The sequence below is a fragment of the Bison bison genome, unplaced genomic scaffold (genome assembly GCF_000754665.1).
Source record: "Bison bison bison isolate TAMUID 2011002044 unplaced genomic scaffold, Bison_UMD1.0 scf7180017863790, whole genome shotgun sequence".
Taxonomy (NCBI): Eukaryota; Metazoa; Chordata; class Mammalia; order Artiodactyla; family Bovidae; genus Bison; species Bison bison.
In genome coordinates, this window is record NW_011494362.1 from 842,621 (window position 1) to 860,551 (window position 17,931).

Below are 17,931 nucleotides of genomic sequence, written 5' to 3' on the forward strand. Positions count from 1 at the left end.
AAGAATTGATGCTTTTGAACTGTGGTGTTGGAGAAGACTCTTGAGAGTCCCTTGGACTGCAAGGAGATCCAACCAGTCTATTCTAAAAGAGATCAGTCCTGGGTCTTCTTTGGAAGGACTGATGCTAAAGCTGAAACTCCAATACTTTGGCCACCTCATGCGAAGAGTTGACTCATTGGAAAAGACCCTGATGCTGGGAGGGATTGAGTGCAGGAGGAGAAGGGGACAACAGAGGATGAGATGGATGGATGGCATCACCGACTCTATGGACATGAGTTTGAGTGAACTCCAGGAGTTGGTGATGGACAGGGAGGCCTGGCGTGCTGCAATTCATGGGGTTCCAAAGAGTCGGACACGACTGAGCGACTGAACTGAACTGAACTGATTCTGAGTTCTTAACTGAGACCCCTGTAGTAAAAGGCAGATTGACAAGAGAAAAACAATCAGAAATTTACTAACATGTAATCTCATGTATCGGAGAAGGCAATGGCACCCGACTCCAGTACTCTTGCCTGGAAAATCCCATGGACAGAGGAGCCTGGTAGGTTGCAGTCCATGGGGTTGCTAAGAGTCGGACACGACCGAGAGACTTCACTTTCACTTTTCATTTTCATGCATTGGAGAAGGAAATGGCAACCCACTCCAGTGTTCTTGCCTGGAGAATCCCAGGGAGGGGGAGCCTGGTGGGCTGCCATCTATGGGGTCGCACAGAGTTGGACATTACTGAAGCAACTTAGCAGCAGCAGCAATCTCATGTATACAAGGGTGATACCCAGGGAAAAATGAGTAACTCAAAGAGGTAGCTTAGAATTCGGACTTAAATCCTGAATTCTAAATAGGGAAGGGGGCAGGAGATGTCAGCCTCTTAAGTTCAGTTCAGTTCAGTTGCTCAGTCGTGTCTGACTCTTCGAGACCCCATGAATCGTAGCACGCCAGGCCTCCCTGTCCATCACCAACTCCCGGAGTTCACTCAGACTCATGTCCATCGAGTCAGTGATGCCATCCAGCCATCTCATCCTCTGTTGTCCCCTTCTCCTCCTGTCCCCAATCCCTCCCAGCATCAGAGTCTTCTCCAATGAGTCAACTCTTTGCATGAGGTGGCCAAAATACTTAGGGTAGAGCAAATGATTTTTTGGAAAGATGAGTGGACCCTTAGAAGAATAGATGGGAAATATGATGGTTTGTGATAAAAGTCTGTCTGGAAGTGGTGTTGACTGCTAGTCTCCTCTTCTGTATTGAGGCAATTTTCCCTGGTTGTTGAAACTCCAAGTTTAGGAATCTATGACAACTGAGTCCCTTATGGAGTATCTGTCTTCAGATAGGTAAGGGAAGTTCAAAGCCTCTCCCTGTATTTGCTGTTTCTCAAGGGCCTGCAGCTCAACAGTAATCAACATACCAAAGCAGCATATTTGGGGATGGCATGTCCTGAACCCCTACAGTCATATATTGGAGTGGCATATGCTGCCATCCTTCAGTATCTATTATGCCAGTTCACAGGAATGATGAGAAGAAAGGGAAACAAGACGGAGGCAATGGGATCCAGGAAGCTGACTCTATGGTTGGAATCCAGGAGTGATGTTAGGGCTCCAGGTAGAAATTTGCGTGTTATCAACATATAGGTGGATGCTTCCCTGGTGACTCAGAAGTAAAGAATCCACTTTCCAATGCAGGAGACGTGTGTGGGATCCCGGGGTCGGGAAGATCCCCTGGAAAAGGGAGTGGCAACCTACTCCAGTATTTTTGCCTGGGAAATCCTATGGACAGAGGAGTCTGGCAGGCCACAGTTCATGGGGTCACAATGAGTCAGACACAATTTAGTGACTAAACAATATCAACAACAAGCAGAAACTATGGATATACCTAGTGGATTAGTATATTTGTCTTTCAAACTGATTTATATGGTTTTGGATAAGAGACCTGCAAAGTGAATTTCAAGTTGAACCCTATTCGGTAGAATGCACAACAGTTGCCATAATGTTGTGAACTAGTTGGATGAATATATGGATGAATGGATGATTGAATGAATAAAGGGTAGAGGTTCATTAAAATCAATAGATATTTTCCTCTTTTACTTTATTTCATGATTTGTTTTAGTTTTAGCTCCGGAAACAAGAAAAAAATATGACTATCTCAAAGAGACAAAAGGCAACAGCGGGTGGATGGTTTGGAGGCAACACATGGAGGACTTTATTCCTGCACTTAAAAATCAATGAGCCTTTTGCTTTTAAGCCAAGTGGTTTCAGACCATTGATGTATATTATTCCCATTAGGTATCGATGCCCTAGCAGTGACTGACCAACTGCTGCCTTCGCAGCAATCCAGATGGAGATGACCAGTCAAGTGACAGACTTGTTACTTTCAGCAAGCAAGCCTGTTATTTCACACATGACTTCCTTTGAGTAAATGTGAGTTTTCACTCTACATACCTGGCCAGAAATCAAGTGGTTTTGCAAGAGAGGTGTGGGATATCAGGCATTGGATTGTGACACCCATATGTTATATAAATGGCCATACTATGGTCCTTGGGGGCTGCAGAATAGTCCAAGACTCCTTAATAATCAATCACACCACCATCAAGGCAATAGACAGGGCAGGTTGGAAGCAAGTTTTCCATGATGGATGACTTTCACCTTTTTGTGGAAGAGTAGTTTTGACTCTTCATGAATCATAGAGGACATACTTAAAATGCCCAGCTGTGGCCCTAAACAGTCAAAAATATTTTCATACTTCTCTACAGGCATCACATAGTTTGGGCAATGCCAAGTAAGTTACAATCCATTTCTGTAGTTTGGGAAGGTCGTTAGGACTCAGATTCATTATCTGCTGAGACTTTTCTTTGTTTTCTATTTATTACTCTCCTTTGAGTGAAATAGAGCTGCAGGAGTGGAACAGAGACCTCAGTTCATTCATCCCTGACACATTATTCGTGTCTACCATTTCTCCATAAATTTGGAGAGGAAGAGATAGAAATTGCAAATGCAGGGATTTAAATCCCCTTGGGCTACATTTGTCAAGACGAGCAGATTGTAAACTGCCTCTTGCAAATATGATGAGCATTTGGGCATCAAGCTAATAACCGGGAACCACAGACTCATTCATTTGTGTGGTGTTTCCCTCCAGAAGTTTCTGAAATTGCTTCTGTAGTCATTACATAGACCTAGAATTGTTCAGGTTTAGCAGGAAGATTAGACACACTACACTGTCTGGCTAAGGAAGTCGGCTTTTTCCAGTGAGATTGAAATGACAATTTTTTTCCGTTTATATCATCACAATCTTTACAAACTATGCACTTGGAATACTTGATTTGGGCTTTTCTGAGAAAACAAGGAGAGATCTGTATAATCCTTTGAATTGTCTTAGAGCTTTATAGGCACATTGATGACAAAGAAATCCAAATCATTAAGATGCTCTCACTCACAGTTATGGCCCTTCTGTTGAAAAATAACCTTTGTATTTTACACTTCAAGTCCCTGGCAGGACCCTATCCTCTTATCTTCTTCAACAGAAGCTATTTTCTTTTGCTTCTTGTTTTGACCTTTAAAAATTTTACTACATAAGTCATCCATTAGTACATTTTCATTATAAAAATATTACAAATAACACTGGAGTTCCCTTTGATTATTATGTCAAATTCTGAAGTTCTCCCAATCCTACTACAACCCTATCCATCTTTGGTCACAAGCATCATTAATAGTTTTGTGTGTATCTCTCCAGACTTTCTTCCAGGAATGTGTGTGTGTGTGTGTGTGTGTAGTATATTTTTGTGTATGCACATGTTATTTGAGATAAATATACTATAAGTACCATGCCACAGGTTTCTTTTTTCATGCAGTGATTCTGGAGCTCTGTTAGTACAGACAGCTGTTCCATCTTGCTATGGATTGAATGTTTATATCCTCCCAAAATTATATGTTGAAGCCAATGTGGTTATATTTGGAGGATGGCTTTGGGGAAGTAATTAGGTTACAAGTAAGGGTGGAGACCTCATGAATGAGATTAGTGCCCTTATAGGAAGAGACATAAGAGAGCTTGCTTCCTCTGTCTCTTCATTCTCTGCCATGTAAAGATGCAATGAGAAGACAGCCATTTGCAAAGCCAGAAGTGGGCTCTCACCAGGCACCAGATCTGCCAGTACCTTGATCTTTTCCAGAGAAATAAATGTTTATTTTTTGAGCCATCTAGTCTATGGTATATTTATAACAGCAGCCCAAACAGACTAAGACACATTCTTTCTAGTCTTTTTTAACCATTGCATAATATCTCATAGTATTGGTAGACCATAGTTAACAAATAAGGGTGGTTACTAAATAGGTGGTTCTAATTTCTCACTATAGGCTACCCCTGCCTGATGAAGAGTCTTGAAAAATCCATTATAGAGTGAATTCTTCTTAGTATAAAAGTGTAAATTCCATTTACTTTAATGAAAAAAAAATGTTTATGTACTTCTAAGCGCCTAAATCATGCTCATTTATGCTCCAACACCATATAACATTAACATGGACACAAGGATTTCTATAGTTAATATTAACTTGGCCAGATATTCTCCATCATTAATTACCCTATCATACACCTGTTTCCATTCTTTCAGTGTTTACAGATTGAACACTTAAGACTTTGATGTATTTGTTCATTGAACAAATCACTACTGAGCCCCTTTTATGAGTCAAACACTGCTTTGCATGCTGAGAATATATTAACAGACAAAAAATTCCTGTCTCATGGAAATTAAATCCTAACACAACAGACAAGTAACAGATAAGTAATGAAATAGAGCAAGACGTTATGGTCCTTCCCCCCAGCCATGTTCTCAGCCTGCCTTTTGTCTGTGGAAAAACTTTAGCCAAAGAATAAGTTTAACCAGAGAAGTGAGAAAATGCAGAAACGAAGGAAAGCAGTCAGAGGAGACCAAATAATAATAATGATGTCACTAAGCATAATCAAAGACCTTTCGTTCCTCCTCAAGGGCTGCAGATAATATTCTGAGCTATATCCTGTCAGCTGTGCTATAGATGCTGACACCCCCCACCAAGTGGAGAAGTTAACCACGTGATGCCCAGACTATAGCCATGACATAGCAGCCACAGTTCTGAGAACTGGCCTCAAGGAAATGGGAACACACTGACCCCAGAACTGAAGATTAGCTGTACTTAAAACAATCACGATGACACTGGTCAAACCACAGATGACCAATCTCAAGATGACTGTCAGAGCTGACTGTGCCCTTTCCACATGTAGCCCTCTCTCTGTGTCTATGAAAGCTCTTATTCCCTGACTGTTGGGAAGAAGTTGGCGTCCATCCTCCCCCTCCCCATTACTAGCATCCAAAATCAAGCTTTCCTTTCCACCAATCCAGCTTCTTTAATAGGTTTTGAGTGGTGAGTAGTTGGACCTTGGTTCAGTAGCAGTAAGATATAAATGATGGTAGACAGTGATATATCCTAAGGAGAAAAAAACAAAGCAGGGAAAGGGAATATTGGGAGGATTGAAATTTGACCTGGAGATACCTCACCAAGAAGGAGGCTTTTGATTAAAAAGCCCAAAGAAGTGAAGGAGGGATGTGTGAAGCTGTCTAGAAGAAAATTATCCTCTATATATAAGATGCCCTATATCCTCTGACTAAGATGCCCTCTAGGACCAAATAATTCTTTCTGACAGAAATGGCCAGTCTTTTTGTCCTGCAGTTCATCATTGGTTTCTCGTCCTTCATCACATTTCTTAGCAGCAGATTTTTTTTCCCCAAGGATAGCAGACTAAAGTTTTCTTGCAGAAGTGTTAAGAGGCGATCACAGTTTTCAGTGATAAATGGATCGCTCAGCATGAGATTTATAACATGAGGGAGAATGGGACACATAGGCTACCCACTTTCTCTTGGGAGGCATCGGCAGGAAAAATGTGGTTAGGCTTCTGACAGGGAGATTTGTGGCGCAATCTGTCTCTGCCTGAGGCCACTGGCTAGAGAAAGAGCGCAGGTATTAGCTGGAAGAGAAGAACTCAACCCAAGTGAAAATGAGCAACTTTTTTTATGACCAGGTATCTGCTTGTCTGGGGGCTCTGGCTAGCATTTTATATACTCCCTCGATATAAATCCTCTCTCTTCTGATTATCATTTGGATAATCTAAGGCAGATTATTTAATCTCTCTGAGGTTTGCTTTTCATCTGGAAAATAAGTATAATACTAGTTGCTATCTCATAAGGATGATATTGGGAATTAAATTGAGACCATGGAGGTAAAGTGTCTGTAACACAGTTAAGTAGTTAGTGAATAAAGACATTGTCACCACCAGCATCATTATCATCACCATAACTACTACCATCATCTTTATCACCACCACCAAAATTATCAGCATCATTACACCCACCATCACCACCACCACCACCATCATCATCTCTATCACCACCACCACCACCACCACCACCACTTCTTGGGCTTAACAGGGAACAGCACCAAGTTCAAGGACAAGCAGGCATTACCGAGTGCATCTTTAAAATACTTATCAGTATCTCGCAGCCCATGGTACTAAAGATTCAACAGAGAGGCTGCCTAAAATTGGTAATCTTCAAGGCAAGGGAAGCATAAAACCATGCAAGCTCCAAGTAGGTAGTAGAGGGTTAAGGATTTCCAGGAAGGGTGGCGATTTACAAATGGGATTCCTTGGCACCAGTGACAGGGGAGGAGGAGGAAATGGAGCCATTTTAGGACAATCAAAGGCACCTGTGAAACAGGCTGCAGTGCTGATGCTGACCAGGGAGCTGCTTGATGTAAATATCTGTGAAGAGGTGCAGAGGCCTGCTGTGAGAAGCACCCAGGGGCCCAATAACCTTGCACGGCTTCATTCTGTGTCTCTTTGGCCCCGGTGTGTTCTCAGTTGCATGGAAACAACCACAGCAGAAGACCAAATCTTTCAGCTACTAATCCACCTCACAGTATAAAGACAGCTAAACACATAAGTATTCAGCTATAACTAAAAAGAACATGTTAGTTTTCTCTTTTGCTGAGAGGCTCTACAGAAGAGTTTACAATACTAACTGGTTAGGCCAAAATGACATGGGTTTGAATCCTGGCTCTGTTTTACCACTTGTGTAAGGTTAGATGAGTTCTAAAATTCCTTGCATCTAAATGTTCTCATTTGGGCAGCGGAAATTGTAGTATCTACTCATTAGGGTACTTACAGAGAGTAAGTGGGACGATATATACAAAACAATCAGCACGGTGCCCAGCACACAGTAAATACACATTAATGATTATTATTGAAGATTTTTGGCTGGATTGTTTTCTGGTGAGGTAAATGGGGAAGGAGAATATAAATGTAGAGAAGGAGAAAGGGAAGAAGAGGAGAGGATGTGAAAAGCTTATCTTAGAAGAGAGGCACTTAATGACTGTCAAGAAAGTCCTGAGAGAGAAAAAGGATAAAGATGGCAGGGACTCAAAGGCAGAGAATTAGTTTTGCTTTTTTGCCAAGGTTTCATCCATCTGCTCTTGGCTTCTATGCTGACTTTTCCCGCCAAATGGCAGCTCTAGAAACCTAGTGGTAAAACCCAGGGCAGGGAGACAGACCATGTGGGAATCACCCTAAACTTTTGTTCTCAGGGGAGTCATATACGAAATGTACATACTATTCTTTTGCAGTATGGAATTTCTTTGAGACTAATAGAAGAGACAGGCCTTCAAGTGAGTTAGCAGTGACCACAGGCAGACATAATCCTATTGCTTTTTGGCTGACAGCTCATGCAGAGAAAAAACACTCTCTGATCCAGACAAAGGTAACAGCTTTAATTCCAACACAAAATTCTTATCCTACAAAATCAGGTTCTATTCCCAGTCTATGATGGCTCTAGACACCAGAAATATCAGAAACACCATCAATTTCTTACTATTGGGCTGTAATAAGCTAATCATTGCTAAAAGTAAAATGCCCAAAGGGTAGACTAACTCAGATTGTTTTCAGGAGCTAAGCGCGTATACACACAAAAGAACTCAGATTTGTTTAACAGCAGACATTGCAGTGGAGCATCTGTTACAGACAAATATACAGAAGTAAAGTCGCTCAGTCATGTCCAACTTTGAGACCCCATGGACTGTAGCCTACCAGGCTCCTCCATCCATGGGATTTTTCAGGTAAGAGTACTGGAGTGGATTGCCATTTCCTTCTCCAGGGGAATCTTCCCAACCCAGGGGTCGAACACAGGTCTCCCGCGTTGTAGGCAGATGCTTTACTGTCTGAGCCACCGGGGAGGTTTTTTAAATATACAGAAAATGAACATAAAGCTGAATAAGTTATGAGATAGCTAGAAAAATACAACAAATGGTTAACTACATGATTTTTTTTTTCAGTGTGAAGAATGGCTGGTCTGAATCCACTCTGATGGCTTTTTGAATCTTAATCAACTACAAAATCAAGGCAAAATTGCAGTTCTGAAATGAATTTTCATTATGATTTCTTCTGATGTGATTTTACAAACCAACAGTTTAAGAAACCAAGTTGAAGCCTGGATCTGAATATCAGAATGCAGGGCACGCTTAAGAGGAAGATCAAAGGGCAATTTTGACATTACAAAAAACTAGCTTGACCCTGAAGAATAACTGCTTTTATAAAATTAAATATGAATTAAAGTCATGTGTATGATCCACCCCATCTGTTCAGCATACATACATACTACAAATGTATACATTTTTTTTTTAAGAAAGAAGGGAAACATGCTTATTTCACATTTTTGCTGAATTACTTCCTAAGACGTTATGTCGTAGAGCTCTGGGATGGCTGTGACTGGAATCTGCCTGCTTTTGTTTCTAACTTAAGCACAGCCTGGCAGCCTGTGCAGAATTTAACTTTCCAGATATGGGATCACCTTGGGGCAGCTGACTTCTATTAATACAAAACACAGGAGACATTTATTTCTGGGTTCAGATTTCTCTCACGTAATCTGTCCAGGGTGCCTCTTCCCCTTGGAGTTCTGCAGCTGAGGTCCATGGTCCACCCCTTGGTGGGTGCAGCTGAAGCGGCTCATCCCTGGTGTTGCCCATCCAGCCACATGGCTCATTTAACCATGGGCTTGATGTACAGCCCAGTGTGAGACCCGGAGGAAAGGGAGGCTTTTGTCTGAAGTTCAGGATTAAATACTTTCCTCTAAGAGTTGGGATTTTGCCCTTTAGAGCTGCATGTATCAATACCCCAAAGCAATTTTCTTGGACGCATTTTGCTTTGAATTTGAAATATGCTTTTGAAGCTTTTTATTTAATAAGGCACAAGCATAGGCACAAGACTACATTCATTATTTAGACTAGAACTTCTTTTGCACTTGATGTAAGAAAAAAAAAAAAAGAAGGCTGGCATGCATGTTCAGGGTAATTGCATAGATTGAAATGAACCCAATTTCTATAAAGGATTATTGAAGGAATACAAAACTTTCAGAGTAAGTCTGTTAAATCATTGATTCAGTAACTGATTGACATTTGCTCAGATCTGGATCATGTGCTTTGCTAGCTTTTAAAGCAAAGCAAAGAAGAAATTATTTAAAAGTGATGGTGAAAAACAGTATTGAAAGAGAGCAATCCTGGAGAGTGGATATATTTTAAATGATGATTCTCTCTTAAATAATGTAATTCACAGACCATGGAGCTAGGCCCCAGGAATCATCTCTCAGCCTGTGTTTTCACTTGGCAATCCTCACATCCTATCATTAAAAGATATATACTGCTACTGCTGCTGCTAAGTCGCTTCAGTCGTGTCCGACTCTGTGCGACCCCATAGACTGCAGCCTTCCAGGCTCCTCCATCCATGGGATTCTCCAGGCAAGAGTACTGGAGTGGGATGCCATTGCCTTCTCTGAAAAGATATATAAGTGCAATGCAAATAATGTCACCACTTAAAAAATAATTCTCTTATTCTTTTGTAGATTTATATTTCATTTCATGATTAAAAATTTTGCTATGCACTAAATGAGTGAAGACTTAAAGTCTAATTTCTAGCCCCTTTGCAACTATCTGTTTCTTTTATATTTCCTGTTAACGTCTATAAGTTCACCTGATGCTAAAAAAAACTCTGATATGAGGAAATTGTAAATCTCAACCCTTTCCTCTGCTCTATACATAAAAAGTCTAAAATTTATGAAGAGGCAAATCCAATATTTTCATCAATTAATTGTTCTCGAGATTTAACAGCAGAAACATTTCAGGCAATCAAAAAGCAAGTAGGGAAAACCACCTTTAATTGATTCTACAGAGAATTTTTTCCAGACTATAAATAACTTCTTATATTTTCCATTTGGCTGTTTCAGGAGATTCACAAATGAAATGCAGGATATTGGAAAATAAATTGCTAAGAAGTAGGATGATATGAAAAGATCCCTACTTTACCTATATGGAACAAAAGTTGGTCTATTCTACCAGGGGAATAAAAGCAAATATGAATGAGGCTAACGTACAGGCTTTGTTTCACCAGAAGAGAGCCACTGGGTAAGACCCCTGGTGATAGCACCTGGGAGGGATGTCACTGGGGCTCCCAGGCAAGAATGTTGTATGAAACCCCTACCCAGAGTGAGCACTGGGGCTGGAGGGGAGAACGGCCCATTGACCATGCCTCTCCAGGCTGCAGGGTCTTCGGTGCAGCCTCTTGGATTGTAATATCATTTACTTATCCACACATCAATATTTTCTGTCTTTAGAAGCAATGATGGCATTTGCCACCAGGGAGTGTGATCTGTGTATTCATGGAATAGCTTGACTCAACTGTAGTAGATTTTAAAGTGCAGTCCTGGGGGTCTACTGTGTTGTAATCCCTCTAATATTCTATCTAAATACTTGCAAGCTCTGTGATTATGCCATTATGTATTTATGGTCATAAGAAGTCAGTTTTAAAGAAAATATTCTTTAGTATCCCTTATCATACGTATTTTCATCCCATATGTAAAGTTTTGGATAAAAAAGTTCAAGGAATGTGAAAAAATCCAATCTGCTGAGGGGTAGAACATTTTAAAAAATACTTATTTACCTTGTTCGTCAAATTTTTTAAGGTTTAGAAAAGTTATTAGTATTGTAAAGCATTTTCAGAATGATTGTCTAAGTCCTCTTTCAGAATATCTGTTTCTACTGGGGTGAGATCATGTTCTTCTACTGTGAGCACACAGTAGGAGCTCAACATATGCTTGTTTGAAGAATGAATGACTATAAAGAGACACCTATATTCCCCTTTCACTATAATAGGTAAAAATCTATAAGTAGTGTTATCTCTGCCCATGGCATTTATATAATAAAACTAAGTCCACTATAAGAACTGATTTAAAGTCATACTATAAGAATGGGAAAATTTAAAGTGGAAATTTAAAGTCTAGGGTCCGCTCATGACTTGCCAAAGATAACATGCTTAACCAGGAAAATGGAAATGAATATTTGTGAGTGAACTCTAGATTAAAGGAAATTATCAATACAAAGCTGTTAAAGTTTAAATTAACATAAAAGAAACATAATTAACAACCATATACATTAAGAGAAATGATACTGTCTTTAAACCTGCATTTTCAATACTGTCTGTGCAAAATTGCTTGCAGTGTTTCCAAACGGGCGTCTGTGGCTGGATGCATGGAAAACTTCCATGAAATGCACATCGGAGCAACAGGGCTCACCGCTTCCTTTAACACGATGAAGTCTGGCCAGGTCACGGCTGTGCTTTGGAACAGCTGGTCTGGATGTGTGAAACCTGCAGGACAGGCAGCAGCAGCTGGAAGGCATCCTGTATATATGTGGTGCTATTGCAGCCCTGGGAATGGAGAAAACTCATTGAGGGGTTACTGTCAGAGTTCCAGCTTGACAATTCTTCCCATTTGATAATGTTCTTCTCCTCAAACCCCACACTATTTTAGAATATTTTTCTTTTAATGCTGTTGCTTAAAGCATATATAAACACATTTTGTTGGATGGCTTGCAACCAGCTCTGAATTATCTACTCTAACAGAGAGGAGAATTCACTTATAATGAGGCAAGCCATTTCCATAGACTTTTAGGGTATATTAGGGTATATTTCCTTTAGCTCACATGGTAAAGAATCTGCCTGCAATGCAGTGGACCCGGGTTTGATCCTTGGTGTCAGGAAGATCCCTGGAGAAGGAAATGGAAACCCACTCCAGTATTCTTGCCTGGAGAATCCCATGACCAGAGTCCATGGGGATACAAAGTGTTGGACATGACTGAGTGACTAACATTTACACTTTAGGGTGATTATGTGTGTATAATCAATACCCATTATGTCCAGTCTTACTTATCCTTTTTCCAGATCAGTCCCACTGCCTTGAAATAACACAAAAGCACAGCATGAAAGAGGCTGTAGTTTGTCCTAACCTATAGATGAAGAAGGGCTTCTCTCGTGGCTCAGATGGTAAAGGATTTGCCTGCAATGCAGGAGACCTGAATTCGATCTCTGGGTTGGGATGATCCCCTGGAGAAGGAAATGGCAACCCATTCCAGTATTCTTGCCAGGAAAATCCCATGGACAGAGTAGCCTGGTGGGCTACAGTCCACGGGGTGGCAAAGAGTCAGACACGACTGAGTGACTAACACGTATAGATGAATAAACAATAATGGGTTACTGGAGCTATTGTGCAATTATTCATGGCAAATCCTTGAATACTGTCATCTTCCCATTCATGTTGGTACCCTCCACTTGGTTTGGATATTTGACATTGTTATTCATGTTCGTGGGTGCTCTAACAGACAGTATTCCACAAGAGACCACTTAAAGTTTCAGGTAATTAAAACAGGAGAAAACTTCCACCAAAGGAATGAATAAACGATTTGACTTCATACTCTTCATGACCGACAGTAATTCATCTGCTAAGGCCTTTTGGGTGGCCAAGGAAAAGGTTTTCAGGTTCCATGTTCTGCCTCTGATTGCCTGGATTTCCTTTAGCTCTGTCCTCCAGAATCTTCCCTGCATGTCAACTCCATCCCTCTGGGAGGCTGAGTCTTAAGCAGTAACACTTAGGGTCACCACCGTTACTCCTGTACCTTGGTAGTCTTCCTTAAAGGTAAGACCCAATTCCCAAGTGCATTGCTATATATTTATATGTAGCCCTCCCTCACTTTTGTAATTTCCAAATTTTGCATTTGACAGGTACTTCAGAGAGCAAGAAACCACTGTATATGCACTGCTTATATTCAGACTTAACTTGTCAGCACCTTGCAGCTTCAGTTGGGTGCCGTGGGGCTACAGAAGTGCCAGTTCCTTATGGCTGATTCGTAATAGAAGCATTTCCCCCACTAGCCACAGATGAAACACAGCGCCTATGGGTCAAGAATGAGGCGTCCTAGGTCCCTTTTCTTTTATTTTACACCGCTGCTTCTGGCAAAGCCACAGCTGTGTGGGGCAGCTGCATATCCATGTTACAATGTCTTGGTGGGTGGGCAGGCCATGGAGTGAGTGGTCACAGAGGATCTTGCCTCTGGTTAGTGAATGGGCAGATGCTAAATATTTACCTGTCATTTGTTGCCAGTCTGGAGCTTAGACCCGGCTAAACCCAAGTTTATTGTGAATGGAGGGAAGTTCCCAGTTTTACAAAAAATCACCATTGAGCAAGAATCCCTCGTTGCAGCCAATAATCACAGTGCTAAATCTGGTGTCAAACTTGGCAGCAGAAATGTGCTTCTGCCAGAGGAAACAGCGACAGAAATAATGTGCAAGCTTAGCATTTCTCTTTATAATCAGGAATTCTTGAAAATTAGGTATTGTTGTTTCACTCGAGGGTTTACAGCTGGTTGAACTATACAAATGTACTCAGAAAAGACTGTAGACAATAAAATTTAGAACTGCAGTAATACTTGCTGCCTGGGAGAAAGACAAAACGTGTAGCTCTAATATTTGGTTTAATTCAGAAGCATTTTCTCTCTGGGCAGCCACTTACCTCTAACAATACACTATTGATCATGGGGTTAAGGACCTCGGCCTTCTGGTTGCTCTGTGGAATCAAAAGTATGAAATTGACAGATTAGGTGCTTGTACTCCAAGGCTTGTCAAAGTGTTAAGACGCTGGCTTTATGAGGGATCTCTTAGAGAAGAAGGGGAGAAGTGGGATGCTTACTATACATCAGGCTTCATACTTGGTGCTTCCCCTACACGATCTCACTTAATTTCCACAGAAATCTTAGGGGGTAGGCAGGGACCACGATAACTCTGATTCACAGATGAGAAAATATGAATCAGGAAGGTTGAGAAAGTTATTTAAGGTCATGTAGCTAGAAATTTAAACTCAGACCTTTTAAACCATTCAAATCTTGTAGCAGGTCTGGGATTAGGGGGAGGTGAGTGAGATTGAGTTGGACAGAGTCAGCTTCAGTCTTTACTTAAAATTTTTATATCTTGTTCATCATGACTTTTGGTGTTCATTTTTATTTTTAAAATATTGCATCTATCTAGATGACTGAGGTTGTCTCTTTGTCTCTTTTTGAGAGATGGTCCCCTTAAATTTGGTAGACAGGTTAAGTACCTTTACTTGCCTCCCTAGTCCCAGCCCTAGTCTGTCTGTTTTTCTTTTAAATGCAAGCACAGGTACTTGGTTTTAGGGTATGTCTTCTAGGTTGGCAGCAAAGTTAAAATACTCTTGAATATAACTTGCAAACAGGTTGGCAGATTCCAGTTTGCAAAACATAAATACACGTAAAGCGCAGAATACAGAGTTCAGTGTTAAGCAGGTGTTCAAAAAGTGTTAGTGTCCATGTAACCATTATTATTACGTCTGCTATTGGTCCATTAATCAACAGTCTTCTCTATCTAAAATGTTCAATCTACTCTTAGACAATAAATAATTAAAGGGACTAGAAAGAGAGACGGCAATCTTAATAGGCTGTTTTCTCTCACGGTACTCGAAAAATGTTATTATGGTAAACAAAAGGATATAAATGAAGTCTATCTTCCCAGAGCAGCCCACTTTCATTGACATTACTCTACTGAGGGCTAAGTAATGTCTTACTGGGGAAAGCATAATGGAGTCTTGGGAAAAAACTCTTTAAAAACCTAGTCATTTTAGTAAGTAACCAGAAAATCCATTATGGTTTGCTTTCATGTTTATTTGATTATCAATAAACCTCTAAATTATAATCAAAATGAGGGCAATAAAATGACATTGGCTTTCAGAATCAATGAGATGTGCAAGCAATTTAAATAGAGTCTGGAGAGCAATATACACTCATTAACTTCAAGTTACGAATAATGGCTCTTTTAGAGAACAGAAACAATGACTTGATGTGAATGATTTATTACAGCACAAGATGAGAGGTACTGTTGTGGTGAGATGGCATTTCATAAACTATCTTTAGATCTGGTTTTTTCCTTCTTCAAAATGATAATTTGTGTATTCCTGATTTTGTATATACAAACATTCGGACACACGTGTGTGTGTATTTTATGTGTATATGTGTGTATATTCATTCATTTTTGTGTGTATATTCATTCAAGTACATACTTATCTGCTAGAACTTTGCTACTGAAAAAGTAGGATATGAATCAGGAGCACTACTACCACCTGGGAGCTTGTTAGAAATGCAGACTCTCAGTGCTCATCCAAGACCCACTGAATCAAAATCTGCATTTAATAAGATCTCTAGGTTATTTGCTTGCACATTAAGGTTTGAGAAGCATTGTGTTGGAATACACTACCTTAAAGAGAATGGAAAGCAATACCATGAATATTACCAATCAATGTAAATAAATTAATGTTTAACATAGGTATACCCATGGCTGTTTCATGTTGATGTTTGGTAGAAACCAATGCAATACTGTAAAGCAATTGTCCTTCAATTAAAAATAAATAAATAAATAAATTCATGTTTAACATGAATCATAAAAAACATAGAGCACATATACACAAAGACATATATATCCTCATCACTAGGAAACCATAGACAGCCAGTTAGCTGTCTGCCTCCTGAGTCTGATGGGCAGCCAACTGGGAGTTGAGAGACTAACTGAGAAGTCTGGGTGAATTAGTTCACCCCTCCGGGACTCAGTGTCTCAGGTAGTAAACTGGAAAAAAGTGGAAAGAGTGAGAAGAAGATACAGTAGAGCCGTGGGAAGCCAAGTCACCAAGGTCATTCCATTCTGATTAAGACTTCACACCTCTCTGTAAATCTAGCAGTAACACCAAGGTCGACAAGCATCAGTTAACCTAGGCAATGCTGAGCACATAAATGCACTTTGTCAAGCCTATTCCATGAATAAGCTTCTACCTGCAGCCCCCCTTCACTCTACCTGCTTACAGTGAAGCTCTGCTGCTGAAGGCTTAAAATCAGACAAATATTAAAAGCTGGTGTTTTGTAAAATAGGAGAGGCAGACCATATTCTCTGACAGCAGAATGAATCATTGGTATGTAGCTCATCCTTTATTAACTAAGCCACTTACAGAAGTGTGGGAGGCACACATCTCCTGACAGTCAGTCCACAGTCATTTCTGATTTTTTTTTTTTTTTTTTTTGAGAACTGCCCTTCTCCTGGGGTGAGGGGAGGTGCGTTGCAGCAGCCAGGTAGGTCTACATGCAATGACTCTGTCCTCGGTCACCACTGGTGACACCAGATGGATATCTGAGGCATGCTATTGAGCCTTTCAAACCTTCTCACCCAGGATCCTGGAATTTGAAGGGAGAGAACTGGGAACTGCTGGAGTTGAGTCACATTAATATTAATAGCAACGCTCCAGAGAGAAGGTACATGAGCTGTGCTGAGGAGTCCCCACAGCTGCTCATACATCTCCACCACCTTTAATAAAGTTCCTTTACTGCCTGTCATGGATTGAATTGTGGTCCCTAAAGAGAGATGTTGAAGCCCTTACCTCCAGTATATCAGAATGTGACCTTATTTGGAGATAGGGCTTTACAGATTTAAATAGTTGAGGTTGTGCTGGTCACCCAGTGTGTGGTACTTGTCAAGGCAGCCCTAGGACACTAATACATTTATTACCCAAACACCCTAGCTAAGACAGGAAGCAAAACTTGCTGTTTCTCACGTAAAGAACCATCTGCCCTTGCATCCAGGGCCTTAAAGGAAAAGTGGAAAGCTTGAAAAGGAATAACTTCCACTGTCTCCTCCAGTCCCACTAGGTTGAGTTATATAACATGACTGATTTCTCAAGAAAATAACCAGAAGCCACATCTCCAAGGAATGCCAAACCTCTCAAATTTGTTACTTTGAGAACAGAAACCCTTCTACAGATTGGTTGATAATATTTTTTCTTTTGGTTAAAGTTGAAGTGTAACATTAAAGCTTGTGTGGCTTATAAAATAAGCTTTGAGGACAAGTGAATGTGAATATTAAGAATGAATTATTTTAATAGAGATTTTGGTATTATATATCACAGATATTAAGTAATAGAAGGAATCTTCATTTGATATTTTTTCTTTAACAAATGAAGGAAATGAGACCCAGAGATGTTCCGAAAATCCACCCAATATCTTGTATAACTGATACGGTCGCGTCTAGAACTCAATCGGATGAGAGCCTCGAGCCACCTGTTGCCAAAGAAGATGCTCAAGCCTCATTTTAGTAAACGTCTTGGCTGCACTTCTCTGCTTGTGGAGCTATCAAAGAAGGCATTCCGTCCTCTACTTCATCTCACAGCCCCTAACAGACTTTCCCTTAAAAAAAGGTGGAAAAAAGAGCCCATATTACAGTCTTACCCCAACAGTGGTTAAAGAATTTGTAAACTTCTCTGATAAGGAGGCCACTTCTTTGCACATTGCAGTAGTTAATCTGAAAGAAGGAAAAAAAAAAAGAGATTTGGGGATTTTTAGTAAGGGAAAATAATTGGATTGTTAATGCAATTATCGATACTAATACAGAATTTCCTTTAAAAGAAGGGCACACAAGTTTGAAGATGCTCTGTAGAAATTTCCCTTAGTATTCTTCCATGACTCACAGTCACAATTTAATCTAATTCTCACCCTACCTCTTTTT

At 40.3% G+C, this 17,931-nt stretch overlaps 1 protein-coding gene across 2 annotated transcripts in view; it reads right to left on the reverse strand.

The window, feature by feature from the left end:
- Nucleotides 1–9,194: 9,194 nt before the first annotated feature.
- Nucleotides 9,195–17,931, reverse strand: part of FAM114A1 (family with sequence similarity 114, member A1) — a 61,765-nt gene continuing 53,028 nt past the window's right edge. Inside the window, exons 12-15 of one of the 2 annotated variants that reach the window (XM_010833585.1) lie at nucleotides 17,655–17,727; nucleotides 13,892–13,945; nucleotides 11,621–11,754; nucleotides 9,195–9,825 (exon numbers count right to left, since the gene is read on the reverse strand). In XM_010833585.1, the coding sequence (XP_010831887.1) occupies nucleotides 11,653–11,754; nucleotides 13,892–13,945; nucleotides 17,655–17,727 (229 nt within the window). In that variant the 3' untranslated portion in view covers nucleotides 9,195–9,825; nucleotides 11,621–11,652. Of the gene's footprint in view, nucleotides 11,755–13,891; nucleotides 13,946–17,654; nucleotides 17,728–17,931 lie in introns of both variants that reach the window. The other variant, XM_010833586.1, reaches the window with a different exon arrangement.